The sequence below is a fragment of the Amblyomma maculatum genome, chromosome 1 (assembly GCF_055883805.1).
Source record: "Amblyomma maculatum isolate TAMU_Amacu chromosome 1, ASM5588380v1, whole genome shotgun sequence".
In the NCBI taxonomy this organism is placed as follows: domain Eukaryota; kingdom Metazoa; phylum Arthropoda; class Arachnida; order Ixodida; family Ixodidae; genus Amblyomma; species Amblyomma maculatum.
In genome coordinates this window covers 332,088,193-332,104,106 of record NC_139344.1, presented here as the reverse complement: position 1 = coordinate 332,104,106, position 15,914 = coordinate 332,088,193, and the positions used below count along the sequence as shown (strand labels likewise).

Below are 15,914 nucleotides of genomic sequence, written 5' to 3'. Positions count from 1 at the left end.
TTGCAATGAACAAAATACAAATCCCTTGCACGTGAGCAGAAAAGTGGTATGCTTTGTTTCAAAAAGCAACGCTGGTTACAGGAATAAGCGGTCATGACAATAACGCTTAATAGACTTGTTAGGCTGACTACCTGCGTGAAAATATTCCATTGTCAATCTATTTAACAAAGTAGGCAAAGTGTGACATAAAGACTATACTGTAGTGTGCCCGGAATGCAGTGATATATTGCACCCTTTTTCTCTATATCGGGATTGTCGAACAGGAGGATTTTCCTGCAGTTTTTCAAGATATCTTATAATATTATTGTTGGTTTTTAAAAACGCTCTGTAGTGCATGATAAATCTGCAATTACGCAAATAAAATACTGGAAAATTTTAGTTTCAAAAACAATGCACTAGATGACAATGGGGTGCATTATGATGACAATAGGGTGCATTAGGATGACGATAGGGTGCATTAGAATGACGATAGGGTGCATTTGTTGTACATCGGACTGCCCACTTTTGCAGTAAACAAAGTTTGGACGAGTTAGTAAAGCCTGTGGTACAGCACATAATAGAGCAGTCTTGTAAAAGTGAAAGCACTAATGTACTTGAAACGCAAAATGTTAACTTCGCTGGCAGCATATGCCTCGTTCTGCATATAATGCCAACAGATGACACATTTGATGAAAGGTACTCCACATGTTCAAGTTTTTGAGAAAAGATCGCACCAAGCCCCTTTACAATGTCAACCAATTCAATAAGTTCCGTACGCACACGTATGCTAAAACCTCTCAATTGTTCTCTTTCACTTGAGACATATAAATCTGCCTTCAATATCTTCGAATTAATTATCAAGATTTTGACTTTCATTCAGAGATACAAATGGCTCAGAACTAAATTCGCTTTGTGCTCAATAATGGATATTATTCCCTGTCACAAAGAATGTAGTGTCACAAGCATAAGAAACCAGCATCGCCCCTTCTGCAGAGTGCATAATAAAATTCAGATAAACGATTAATAATAGTGACTCAAGAATACTGCCTTGTGCCACACCAGTCTTGTTCTGAAGATCTGGTGCCACCGATGTCGACAGGTACACGCCGCTTGATTCTCCAAATATCGCTTAAGTAGGTCCAAAGCTGTTCCACAGACCGCAACCACAATTTTCTAAGTTTGACACAAGTATTTTACGACTAACGAGATCAAATGCGTTCCAGAAATCTGTATATTTCCCCATTACCATTTTCTTCTCGCTATAAAGGCTTCTATTTAATCTCATTTTGTGTCATAAGAGCAGTTTCAGTTTAGCGGAGATTTCTGAACCTGTGCTGATATCCGTGAAAAAAATTATGCATCGTGAAAAAGGACAAAATTCTAGCGTAAACCATTGTTTCTATATGTTTCAAGAACATGGAGAGAATTTAGGTAGAACGATAATTGGTGAGACTGTTTCATCCTCTACGTTTGAAAACAGGTGGAACGCGGGCGATATTCCTTTAGAGAGAATTATCGTGATCACAAGGTATATATTATATCAAGCACATATTTTAGTGGATTAATTTGCACGCCATCTTTTGATCATTTGGACAAAGCCTTTCGTTATTAAAGTTCGGGCTTTCCGGCTATGGTTGACCGTTTCACTTTTTGCTTCCTAAAATGGTCTCGATATATACAATTATAAATACGTATGAAATTACATTTGGCGCTTTAACTATTATTTGTTGTATAAACAGTGTCCCATGTTTAATGGCTAATAGATGGCGAAAAGATTCGCGATGAGCATCACTAATAACACGAATATAATTCAGCGGCGCGTTCTTTCGAGCCGTACGACGAGCTTTTCCAATAAGCAGAATTATCCCGGAGTGATTTCTAAATTTGTATAAACGGTGATTGCAGCAGTTAATTAATCACTAATATTTGTAATAAAAATATCTGGTAATGAGGCGCTTTGTTGTATAATGCGTTTTGGTTCAGTTATCACGTTCTGTAGACCATTTGGAGTAAGAATGTAGTTATTTTCGAAAGTTCGTTCGTACAAGAATGTTAATGTTAATATCGCCACCAAGAACCAAATACAGGCTATTTTCTGTTACGTAAATGAAGAATATTTCAAGACAATCAAGGAACTTGTAGCCCGCAGTCGGTCGATACACAACGCTATATGCGTGCAAGTGACTGCGTAAGGTAATGATTTCATAATCAGGTGTTACAGCACAAAACTATTCTACAGTTGCACAAGCAATGTGTCTGTTTTGTTTCTATTTTTATCAGGGCACACACACCGCCCCTTCGCCTATCTCTGCGATTGCATTAGTAACTGTCATAGCCAGGTGGACTGAAAATTGACTATGGTTTGGAATATCAAGCTTCTGGGAGCATAATCACAGTGAACGAAATGCCGATGTTCTCGAATAGAAGTGCCAATTCATCCTATTTGTTTGCTACCAATCGAGTGCTAGGGTGCAAAATGGATATAACTGGCTTCTTTTTTTACTTCACACGGCAAGACCCACGCCCTAAAAAAAGCAAGCTTAGTGTCGAAATGTTTTGACAATTTGGGACGAGCTCTCGTTACAGGAGATGTGAATAACTATGGTGCCATCAGATTTACGCACGGAAATATTTACATTTTTACTCCAATATATTTTCAACCCTAGCTGCTCCTTCTTTGTGGCATTTCCCACACAAGTGCACCGTCAGAAGGTTCACCACGTGGTAAATATAGAGAGCTCGCTATTCGCCAGTATTGAGTAGCGCTCCGCCACTCTGCAGACGCAATAGGTTGTGGAGCATTCGCAAGGTTTCCATTGACGACTTGAAATGCACTATAGTGCGTAGAAGCTGCAGTGCGACGATAAGCTACAACACTGCGGACGGCGACTACCCGAGTTCGGCGTCAGAGGTAGGGATGTCAGAAGGCTCGCCACGTTCGTACCAATAAGAAAATAACTCCGAGTCGAGGCATTTACTAAGCCCCCAACAACACAACCAACGATTCGGTGCGCGGTTCTCTGCGTCCGCACCGTTTTCGTAAGAAGCTGATTCTACAGATCGAACAAAGTCTACACTTCGTTCCAACGATGGGACGTCCGCCATATGTTTGCACACAAACTGGCCGTCAAGAAGCTCTCAATGTAGCGCTGGAGCTCCCTCAAGTTTCTCGATATTCCAGTTTTTCCTCCATTCGAGGAATGACTTCCGTCGAGGATGAGGACATGAAACTATCACCGAAACGAATACTCTAGTCGACGCCTGCTAAATGAATTTAGCGGACGGAAAGCCTCGTCCCAAACGAAGGAGGGGGCGTCTCTCCAGCTCCAAAGGGGAAATGCATCGTCGCGAAAGAAAGTGGTAGCAGTGATGCGAATTAAGGTGCCGAGGAAAAAAGTAAGGTGATGTGTATATTGCAGACTAACTTTACTTGAACAAAGTGAAAGTTTGAGTAGCTTGTAGCTTCGAAGTGAGGGTTAGTGCAACAGAAAAGGCGAACCTAGGACGAGCGCTCGTACTGTGTTAATCCTTTGTGCCTATTTTTCTCTAGCTAAACCTCATTTTTAGAATTTTGTTCCATCTCTGTTTGAAGACTGCTTTCTACCGTCGTAGATTTCGAACATCTACCCGGATTTGCTCTAAAGGAGGCGTTTGGAGGTCTGCAAATCACCTGTAACCGTTCACTTGATGCCAGCATCTTAATACTAAAGATCTGCTTGTTGCTATTGCATGCGGATGACTCCTAATTCCCCCATATTCTGCATAATTTGAAAGAAACAATTCTCATGCGCGGATATGGGCATACGGCATTATGCTTATGCGAAAGCGTCAGCAAGAATTTGCATACGTACGCTGAAGCTTGAAAATAGGAAAATTGTGCACAAGCAAGCATTTATCGCCATGGCAGTGATGGATGTGACGAGGCATATTTCTGAGAGAAAGCTTTGCGTTCATCGACGCTAATGCGTGCGGAACGTCTACCTCATACTGCAAAAAACGGTATAAGGATTTATTTTGGTGCAAATTTATATTTCCTAACTTCCCTTGTACAAAAACAAGCGCTTAATTAAATCGTGCGTCGTTGTTCTCCTCCAAAATTCCGTAATTTTGAGCATGCCAGCCTGATGATTTCCCGTAAATTTCTCCCTTAACGAAGCATCGGTAAATGAAGTGAAAATATTATGCAGGCACAGTATTAACTCGATGTTCTAGCAACGTGTGATCTCGTTTACATTATTAATTTAAAAGCAGAGACTTAGTTTTTTTTGGAAACAACTGTGAACAGAATGCGGAGCATCCAAGGAAAGCTCGGATGAAATCTGGTTCGAACACCATCTGGAAATACTTCTTCCTGATTTACAAACGCTGTTAAGAACCACAGAGAACTTGAAGTGCATTGCGCGCGCCAGTGCATAAGCCACTATCCATGGGATAATTGTGACAGGGCATAAAATGCTCGGGCTTTTATACTCTTTCAGGCCGAGGTGCCATTGATAGCCGCCTTGTCCCCTGTCTTTTCCTCCTTCCGGGAGCCAGACAAATTCATATTTCATGGGCAGATTAAAAGGAACACCGAGAAGGAATTAAACTTGTTCGGTAATGGTAGATTACCGCATTCTAATAGCAAAGACACTGTTTTCAATCAGTTACGGGCTATATGAAAGGTCAGGAAAATAAATGCAGGTGTCTTCATCAACGGTCGTCGTTGCAAACCAACTGTAGTGCATAAAAACAGAGTATTTTTCATTAATCTCCGAGGCATGGGCGAGGTCGTAATTCAGATCGCAGTGTCATTTCAGCTATCTGACGTCATGAGATTGAATTGAATAACATGGCGGAGGAAAAAAGAAGTTCAATTTTTAACTTTATCTTTTTATTTTGGCAACACGTGCGTGCTTTTCAACCGAACAGACATCAATATATCCATGACGAGCCGTATAATCGTATAAGAGAATAGAAATTTATTGTTAGAATAAGAAGACTAAATACACACAAAAATATAATTGTCGCCAATCATAATTTCAGGGGAAATGATGAAGGGTGCGAATAAAAAGGCGGTTCGATACGCACCAAGCATCTTACACGATAACTTATACAGCTCGTTCGGCTGAAAACGTGTGGCTGTTGCCGTCGCTGTAACCAAGAATTGAGGAAAACGTGTGAAAATAAAAAAAGAAACAAAAAAAAAACATGCATCTCAAAAAAGTAAACGTGTCTCCTTTGGGGTTCAAGCCCCGGTCTAATCGTATTAGAGGGGCACTCATTGAGCGCTTTGTCGTGCCTATGACTTACTAACGTGCGTTTGGGATGTGTACTAACGTTATAGTAATATATTCACTACTGTAACATTAATATTTCAATATTTTAATACTTATTACAGTTTTATTCTTTTTTAATGTGGGAGCAGGAAGTCAATCTGATTCTTCAGCTGCATTTTCAATATGACCTCAGCTATAGACATTTACCCAGGGTAATCAACCGGCCGGGATAGCGCAGTGGTTGGGGCGCTAATTTACTGTGCCCAAGGATGCGGGATCGAATCCCGGCCTCGGCGGCTGCTTTAATGTGGTGGCGAATGCAAGACGCCCGTGTTCTGTGCGATTTCAGTGCATGTTAAAGAGCCCCAGGTGGTCGAAAAAATCCACGGTTCTCCACTAAGACGTCTCAGCTTGAGCAGCTTTGGGACGCTTTGGAATGTTATACTCCACAAACCAAATCAAACCATTTCCCGCCCCATACATCAAGGGTGTCTGTGCTCCCCAAAACTACCGCATAGGGCACTTCATCTATAGAGATCTCACAGATCCTCATGACAGCCACCATTCCAGTGACGGTCCACAGGAGATGACCCATGCACGGATGGCATGAGCACGCAAACCCCGTACTCGAGGCAAGGGCCGTTTCAGTCTCACCTCTACAATGCCTCCTATTGTCCAGTGCGTCAGCTTGAAAGCTTGGCCTGGCACGGCGTCATTTGCTCACTTTGGAAAACGTGAAGTATTATCGGCGTCAAATGATATGCGAAGAGCGGAGCGCATATAGGGCGCGCGGAAAATGGTGCAGCTCAGGCAGTCTGTCTGTCGTAATCAGTGATAGGCCGGTTCCCGATAGTTCTGCTTCCGTTTACTTTTACTTCGTTTTCTCGTAGCGCCACATTCATTCCTTCCAGAGATGACGACTTGTGCAGTGCGGTTTCACTGACGGCAGCGGCTGTGGCACGCATGGGTGAAGCTTGCGCTCTTCGCTCATTGCCCTACAGCGCTTTGCTCTTGCTTCCGTCATTGCTGTGTTATCAGCGTCTGGCTGTGATGCCGCAAACAGTAGGAAAGCTAGCTGCTCAAGTCGCTATCTCTGGAAGGAATGCGCTCCACTGAAAACAAAGAGGAAACGAACGAGAAGAAAGCAGAAGCAAAACCGTCGCGAAACCGATGACCGCGCCTACCTTTGACGACGACAGGCAGACTGCCCGAGATAGACCGCTTTCCACACGATGCGCTGTTTGCATTTCACGCATATTACACATGTATGTATCGCCACAAAACTGTGCACTTGCATTAGCACACAAGCACGAACGTGAACATACTATTCTGAGCGTGCGCGTTACAGCGTTTCATCTCATGGCACCCCGGGAGCGTTGCCTGGCCGCCTCTTCGAAGAAGGGCCGCGCACAACTCATCACCGGCAGCTGCGCTAACAAGAACGGCGAGCTGCCCCGCTGACAGTGGGTAAATGAGGTGACTCTCGGCGCGCCCTGCACGCATTTTATACTTGCAGTTCTTTCAGCAACGCGACAGGGGGGCCGGCGCACACAAGGCCGCAAAGGAAAGCTGCGTAGTACAAGTGTTGGGCTATAAATGCTCCCAAAACAGGGGACCGTATTAGGCACGGAGCCATTATCAATTTCAATTTCCGACCCATTTGTTCTGGCCCTGGTCACTGTTGGGTGACGAAGCTGCGTCTTTCAAGTGTCCGTGGTAAGCGACTGGTATCGCACACGTACCAGTCTTGTCTTGTGTTAGTGAGTCGTCTTGAGTTAAAGTTCAGCACGCCTACATGATGACGGACACTATAGCCCATTACAGACTGGACCCCAGCATTGGCTGCATGGCGCTGTCAGAGGTAGCACGGAACGTGCGGCTGGTGGGCTCACTGCCTTGTTATTACATGCAGAGAATGGCCTCTCGCTGTTTTCGTGTGGTGCTGCCTTCACGCTGGCGCGACTCCAGGTGACATGGAAAATGTACAGTCATTTCAGATAGGTCCTTCTGGAATACGACTCGATGACTATGTACTCTATACGTAAGATCATCTCCTCCTTGGACGAATAAGCACTGGATGTGAATCGCGGTTCCTTCCGATAACTTGCTATTTGTTCAAGGCAACACCGCGATTCGAACTCAGTGCCTACCGTCGCCTTACTATATAAGTCGTCTGTGCGTTTCCATGTAGCTCTAAGCTTTCCAGATAACGCGTCTTTCCAGATCGCGCTCCTTCCAGTGCAGTACGTCGCGTCTAGCGAGTACACTAACAGGAACTCGACGTACGTGGCAGAAGGCCTCGTGCAAGCAACATTGAGAGAACAAACTTCTGCGGCCTAGTGATGATGAAGACTGCAGGTACCATATTTATCTGTTACAGCACACGAAGATCAATCCCACTTAGCGTTAACAAGATCAATCCCACTTAGCGTTAACAGCACGCGTGGGTCCACACACGAGCAGCACCACTACGCCCAAACTAGTAGCGCAATCATTGAAAGTGGCAGACGGCACGATGCAGCACCTCGAGGTGCCTCTTCTCATGTGCTACTCTGTGTTGATTCGTGACCCGGTTAGGAGCGATGGCGTTCTACAGACGCGTAGACAAGCGGAGCCGTATTGACGCTAAGTGCATTCAAACACTGTCAGGCTTCCCACTTTCATCCAACGTCAACGGGTCTGACCTCTTATGCGCAAAGGAAGTTAAGCGCCGCAAAAGCGCTCCTCACATGACCATGGTTTTCCTTGGAACAGATGGAAATAGAGTTCGTTCCTGCGAACACCATACAGAGGATTCATGATGTTCTATATCCCATACAGTACCGAATAAGATCCTACCTTCCACCTGTGAGATGCAAGCAGGACGACCCATGAAGCGGATGCATAAAGTCTGGTCCCTGGGGTATACATCCTTGTCACATTTTGAAATTAACCTCTCTACTGCCCAGTATAAAGCATCAAACGTGTGAACATTCAGACTGGCAACTTATCTGACTGTTACATGTACTCTCTCCTTTCCCCTCAACACATCAAAAGCATCGTGGAATATATTCGCCACATAACTTTCCAAACTTTCCCGAAAGTTATCATTCCGCGCGCTCTTGAAACTGCGTGGCTGTCATTACTAACGCGCATCAGACCATTTCCCGACACGAAACCTCAGCCTCCAAAGATATACGCAAATCGGAAACCTTACCAAACATCTGCACTATGGATCCAATAAAACGTGTCTCACATGGTACAAAATGCATGGAAAGTCTGTCTAAGCGGCCACAAAGAAGAGCCACTTGCGCACCTGACAAACGACAAAAACAAAACTCGGAAACGCAGTGAGTTGTGTCTCCTTTTGTGCCTCGTGTCAAAGAGCTGTTTGCTCACCATACTCGTGGATCTGCATGCCCGCATGTCCGCGTAGCGGTACTGACCAGGCATTTTTCAGACTTCCCTCTCTCTCCTAGTACTCGGTGTAGATGCAACACGGGGACAGCTATTGTTGGTCGTGCCCCCGTTCTTATTTCCTCGGTCGCCACCATAAAAAACCGTATTCGTCACCCGAAAACAACAGCCACGACATCAAGAACAAATTACCGTTCGCCACCTGTGGCACACACGGGCGACAACGTGTATACTATGAACGGCAGACAGACCACTGGCAAGCCAGCGAAACAGCGAACAGCGCAAATGACAAATGCTCCAGTGACAGCGTAATCCGGCAAGTTGTGCCAGTTTTTCGTTGTACGCGAACCGAATCACGTACTCCTCTCCGGGATAGCTGTTCGGCACCCGCATGGTCTCGTAACGCAGACAAAGTGCGACTGAAAGCCGTCAGCGCAGTTCTAGATGCTCAGACAAGGATCAAACAAGACTTCGGGCCCATTGACGGGACTATAAAGTGCACGTGTTGCCCTGTACACACACGTGTTATAGAACGACAGCAAAAACCACATGAACGCGCAATGCCTCTGTGGTCCTTCCACAACGAGACAGCAGCTGGACATGCAGAGCCTCGCTGCTCTTAGGACAGACGGGCGAGTGACACTACGCGATATAAAACAGGCACAAACCAGACGAAACCGAAGCAGCTGGCACCATATGCGGTTCACGCATGCCCTCTCAACCAGCAACGGCGGTCCAACCATAAGAAATGGGAGAAGCAGCCACGCAAGACGGAAGGTGTCAAACCTTTTACCTTTGGCGGCGAGCTGCTGTCTCGAGTAGCGCCTGACTTCGGCCGCGGCGTTAGTTGCGCTGAACACCGAGCAGTCCGTGGTACAGGCGTCGCTGTCGGCGCTGAAGCGGCGCGTTGGCCTGTGGTGCTGATGCTGCAGGCCCACGTTGATCTCGTCCAGCAGTTCGTCAACGATCGAGTGCGCACGCGACAGCGGCGGTTTCCGATCTTCGTGCGTTGGTCGGGTCTGCTCGGGCTCCTCGGAGGCGGAGGCGTCGCACATCCTGCCTGCAGGCAAGCGGCGGCCCAGCGCGACCGACGACGCATGGAGCAGCCGCGCACGGCTGGCTCTCTTCACTCGCTCGCCTTCGCTATTCACAGCACAGCAGCCTAGATGTTGCGGTGGTGATGGTCGTCGTGTATTCCGAAGCACGTCCGGGCGTTCAGTGCGCTTCCGCAGCCAGCCTCGTACAGAAAGAGACACGGGCACGAGCCTAGGTCCGCCGCCGCCGCAACAGCAGAAACAGCCTCGGCAGCAGCAGGTGTTTCGATAGCGCGCCGTACGCGCGCCGGCTCCGGAAGGAACAAGCGGGGCGCTGCGTTGTCGCAGCAGCTCGCGCTCTCACGTGTTCAAACCGCTGCTGCGTCGTCGCTCGCGTTAGGGCAGGGACCCACCGCAACTGCCGGCTCTGCCGCTTTGTTGGTTGTATACGGCACGGCGACGTGCTGCGGGCTCGGGCCGCTTGCTAGATCTGAACCCACTGTCGCCGGAACTGCGAGCCGATGAAAGCTGGGCGGGCCTCGGACGAATAGGGTCGCGAACTGGCTGCCTTTCTTAGTGCATCAGCATGAGGAGCGAGCACCCCTGTGCTTGCTCTTGCATGAGGTTCCGTGCGAATTAAATGCGAACCTGCTGCCGAGTGCGTGAAAGCGTGTGTGAGAGCGAAATGAAAGAACTCCATGGCTCGGCCGGTGGAGGCGCGCCGCTCTAGACGTGAGAAGGGAGCCTTCTAGACGTGAGCAAATTATACGTCGCTCAAAGCGACCGGCAGCGGCGAGCGTGCGTCGCCGCAGACAAATGGAGGCGGCAGCCGCGCTTGTGTGAGCGCAACTCGGTCGCTCTATTTGCCGTGTTCGCTGGAGACCTTCCGCGAATTATGGCCCCATAGAAGCCGCCAGGATCTCCTCCTCACTGTATTCCTGATATTGTCGGCAGGAGGAGGAAGATGAGGAGGAAATGCAGGGAGGTTAACACGTAAAAGAAACTGGTTTGCTAACCTGCACTGGGGGAAAGGGGTGAGTGGATATAAAAGTTGTGAGAGAGGGATGGGTGAAGTTAGTACAGTCACATCACAGACATTCACATCACATCACGTCACAGTCATATCACGCAACATAACAGCGAAATAATAGTATTTCGATTAGGCCTGTGCTTCTCATAAAGCGGAGCAGTGCCTGGGAGGCCTTCACCGCAGACGATCGCCGTGGCCAGGGACCTAAAACCTTAATTTCAGTCAATGGTCGTCCATCTAGATGCTCCAGCGCACGGCATGGACACTGTTTTTCCTCACTGTATATGGGGCACTCGCAAAGAATGTGACCTATAGACTCGTAAATGATAGAAATGATAGCAGGAAGACGGGATTTCGCACAAGCTTAGAGTAAATATCTCGATGGTGATCGTTGAGCAGGGTGTTGCGGTCATTTGGCGATAAATTTGACTGACTTGGAGGAAATACGAAATCATTCGCTTTTTCGACTCCGCCTATGCAGTAATGAGGTACACATTAGACTTTCGTTATATTCACTATTTCGCTACATCCGAATTTTCTGTCTTGTCGTACCTCTCCCCTACAAGGAGTAAGGGGAGATTTCTTCGTTTGTCTAATCTGTAAGGATTCGCACTATTGAGAGGACAGCGCGGAAGGGAGAAAGAAAAGCTCAAGATTGACAGGGATTTTTAGCTGACGTCAGTGAAAAAGGCGAGAATGTAGCTGAAACACGAATCATACGCAGGTACTTCTTGAAAGCAACCATGCAACGTCGCCCACTCGATGCATTTCGTCAGTGTGAATTAGAAAATAATCTTTATTAGATGGGACTGACCCAAACACATATTCACGGGAGATGAGGGACCACATTTGGATGTCAATATCTGCCTCATGCGCAAGGTCTTAGAGGAATATCAACGTGGGATAGGGCCCGAGCGTTGTCGTTGGTCAGTGTATTCCACGCACTGAATGGTGACATGGCCTGGGATGTATTTTCTTTGGTGTCGTGGTAACAGTCCCGCAGCATGTGCTGCACCGTTAGGCGAGCATCCATGCTGCATTTTCTGCATGTAACTCTGACCATATATGTCCATCGTATTCTTGCCGAACGTCTGGCTCAGCTGTGGGAAGGTCATAACATGAGAACTTCTATAAGAAAATGATGATGAATGGCAATGAAACAGTTGTATGGGTCTTGTGTTTGAAATTTTTTTTTCAAGGACGTAAAGTACATTTCAAACTACTTCACATACCATAAAATTGTACTTGCCAAATTGTGTTACGTGTGCCACGTATGAAATTCTATTGTGAATAAGAACATTACTTCTAAGGAAATTGCCGCTGTGAAGTGCATGTAACCTGGTCCCAAGCATCATACTTATTAAATTAACTTTGCAAAACAATATCTATCATTAAGAGGCAACGTATGCAAATAAGTATATGAATACGTACTGCCGCTGCACGATATTCCGTGATTAACCGTCTGTAATTTTTAATTTGCCCATTGCCGATTCTAAACCATCGTAGAGGCTTTCGACTGCTTGGTCGTAATGACAGAATCATATAGTAGGCGAGTAGGCCTGTACAAGCTTCAGTCTATAGCTTACTTACAATACCTGCCACCCTCTCAATAATAGTACAGAACTCATCTATGTTAACATCTATATGCTTATTGACTCCCAATTCTCATCTGCAAAACCTTGACAACACATAACATACACGCCCATTAGTACAGTAGATACATCATTTGGCCTCACACCCTCGCTAAGCCCCATGATATCCCCTTTCATTGCCGCTAGTTCCTCGAACAGCACTGCTAAACTAGCATATATCACTACAATAAACAATGGTGGTCAATCTCTGCTCTCGTGAGGATAACGTTTCCGGAAGTGGCCACCAGGATTAGTTGCACCCTCTACCTGTTTATGCAATTCCATCGACACACGAATTTTCTTTCATCCGGTGGGTGAGAACTGCGCGGCACCGGGATTCGAATCACGGTCTCCTTGCACGCGAGGAGGATGTTCTACCTCTATGGTATCGACTTTTTTTTTTTTTTTGTCTTTACTTCCTTTATTTCCCCGACACGAATTTTCAAATGTGAGTCAGTTTACGCTTGCAATAGAACTAATTATAAAACATTCAAATTGATTACTTTTTCCAATACATCGATAAACACAGGTACACATGATCGATTTTTTTTTTTTTTTTTTCAAAACATCAATTATGCCTATGTTGGACGGAATCCCCAAAATATTCATATGAAAATCAGCATGGCGAACAGCCATTCGGCGTTTCCAGACGCTAGCCAAACCTAACATCAACATCATATCATACGGAACAACGTCATCATTTTCTACAGCTATAACAACTAAATGCCATGACGGTTTAAAGGGAAACGTTTGCGCAAAGTTCACTGTGGGATATCCCAAAAGAAAACCTCATCCCAATAATCTGTAAAAACATGTTCAATAGGCTCCGGCTTCCTACGCAAAATACAGTTCACACCCCATGACACAAAGATTCCTTTTTATGCCATCTATGCATTTGCGGGCAGGTCCTCTACATGCAATTTTAAAAATCGCGTTTTCACAAGAGGCTGTGCAGGCATCCTTTTTACACATTTAAATACATTTTTCCCCGGCCCAGAAGAGTATAATGACCGGTACACAGGAACAGGTAAGGCTATTTCAATAAGATCTTTGTAGAGCCTTTTTCTGGTGAGATGGGTAAATTTTCCTTTGAAAATCGGGTACACAAAAACCGCGTTGACTCAATTTCACGAAAAGAGCCACGCTTTCCACCGGCGAAGTGATACGCAGTTGACACAACGAACATTGGCAAAACTCTTGCCAAGCATAATTGACAAATGGTACGTAGAAAAGGATCCTTTATATCTAGTAAGAATAAGAAACTTTAACAACATGACGCATAGATAAGTGCATCGAAAACAATGCCCCATCGCATAGGCCGCGAAAAAGGCTTGTTCGACTTGTGTGCTCGTAATTTGAAGCCCAGATAGTTTGTACTCTTGTGAGGGAGGAGTGCTGGTATAATGTGCATGATATAAAAAAAATGATATTTGACGATCAATGTATCTTTGTTGCTAATCAATATAAGCTAAACAATAGTCTAGGCAATATGCCGAAACCAGAAGAAAGTAGCTCTCGCTACGTATATCCTGGCGTAGCCGAACTAAGCTACAGCAGTCAGAATCGCTCATTTGAAAAGACTAAGTCAGACGGAGACAAGCAGAACTATCCTAGACTGGGTCGGACTCCAATCAGACAGAGGCCCACAGACGAAAACGTATATCTCACCCAACACAAGGGAACACACAACATAAGGGAACACAACAAAGAACGCAGAGAACACAGAGCCAAAGCCATCGCTAAAAGAATGGAACACAAAGCAGTCGACGAAGTTGCTTATGTAGACGAATCATGCGGATGACACAAAGGAGCCGTCTCAGCAGTAGTAAATGGAGAAGGTGCACCTAAAATTGCGGCCTCAACATGCACCCGTGACAAGCGCACTTGAAGAGGTCGCAATAGCGCTTGCATGCACTGGCACACAGGTCAAAACTATAATCAGCGACAGCAAAACAGCTGTCTGAAATTTTGCAAAAGGACGGATTTCAGAGGAGGCCAAAATGATTCTTTTCACAGATCCCATTACTGGAAACTCATGTGGCAATGAAGCTGCGCACCTGCTGGCCCGAGATCTCTACCACCGCAGCGGTAGAACAGCCCGAATGCAAGAAAATCAAAGATTGCGCTATCACATACAATGAGATCCCTGAATCTTACACTCTAATCGAAAAGTCAACTCCCCCTCCCCGATCGGTCGCTCGCTAACAATAAAGCACGCATCTGGAGGCGATTACAGCCGGTATACAACTACATATGCTAGGTCTGGGTTTTCTGAACACAGACTGGGAAGGAAGAAGATTCAAAATGTAAAAATTGCGGCCAAAAAGGCTCACTAGATCATATAATATGGGAATGCGCCAACTCCCCAGGCGCCGGCATTAAAACTGACAGTAGAGCAGCCTGGGAGGTTTGGCTGCGGAGCGGAGATCCCACCGTTCAGCGGCACGCGACCCGCCTGGCGGCTGAGGCAGTGATGAGTTCTTGAAATGTGGGATTGCAGATGGCAGGAACACTAGACAAGATGCGACTTCTGGGGGAAAGGTACAGTATCTGTCACACTTTGACAAGTGTGATGACGGTAAGCCATCGCTCCTGTCGCGTGGCGTTCCTTGGCGCGCGTTCAAGTGTGGGATTGCAGATGGCAGGAACGCTAGACAAGAAGAAACCTCATGTTTTCGCCTTTCACTACTCTAGTCGCTAAAGTCCCTCGTAATTTTATTAAGGCGAAAGCCTTTAATGGCCCATGCTGTCGTGGACAAAGTGTGTCCTGCTTTTGCGGCGTTCTGATTGGCTGAGGCGGGATGTGTCCCTGCCATCTACACTGCCCCACTTGAACGCGCGCCAAGGAACATCACGCCCCGCCGGGGTGGTGCAGTGGTAAGACGCCCGACCACTGTGCCGGAGTACCCGGGTTCGAACCCGACCTCGGCGGCTGCGTTTCGATGGAGGCGAAACGAAGAGGCGTCGGTGTGCTGTGCGATGTCAGCGCACGTTAAAGATCCCCAAGTGGTCGAAATTACTCCGTAGCCCTCCACTACGGCTCCTCTTTCTCTCTTTCCACTTTCACTCCCATCTTCCTCCCTTCCCTTACGGCGCGGTTGCGGTGTCCACAGAAATCAAGTGAGACAGTTACCGCGTCTTTCACTTCCTATAAATAAATCAGTTTTTTTTTTCTGTCCGCACGAGGCCTCCATCGAGGCTGCGTTTCGATGGAGGCAAAACGAAGAGGCGTCCGTGTGCTGTGCGATGTCAGAGCACGTTAAAGATCCCCAGGTGGTCGAAATTATTCCGCAGCCCTCCACTATGGCTCCTCTTTCTCCCTTTCCACTTTCACTCCACCTTCCTCCCGTCCCTTACGGCGCGGTTGAGGTGTCCACAGAAAACAAGTGAGACAGTTACCGCGCCTTTGCCTTCCTATAAATCGAATAATCAATCAGGCAACGGAGGTGGCTCAGTTACAGAGCCAGTAGCAGGCCCGTGCATTTTCTTTTCCTTCTTCCTACAGCCACAAGGAACACCACGCGACAGGAGCGATGGTGTACCGTCCAAACTCACACTTGCCGGAGAAAGTGCGATAGATACTGCG

General features: G+C 46.6%; 1 protein-coding gene across 1 annotated transcript in view; it reads right to left on the bottom strand.

Moving 5' to 3' along the window:
• Positions 1 to 9,763, bottom strand: part of LOC146207431 (uncharacterized) — a 262,324-nt gene extending 252,561 nt beyond the window's left edge. The window contains exon 1 of the mRNA XM_084587378.1: positions 9,427 to 9,763. Coding sequence (XP_084443504.1) covers positions 9,427 to 9,688 — 262 coding nt within the window. The 5' untranslated portion in view covers positions 9,689 to 9,763. The remainder of the gene's footprint in view (positions 1 to 9,426) is intronic.
• Between the last annotated feature and the right edge of the window lie 6,151 nt (positions 9,764 to 15,914).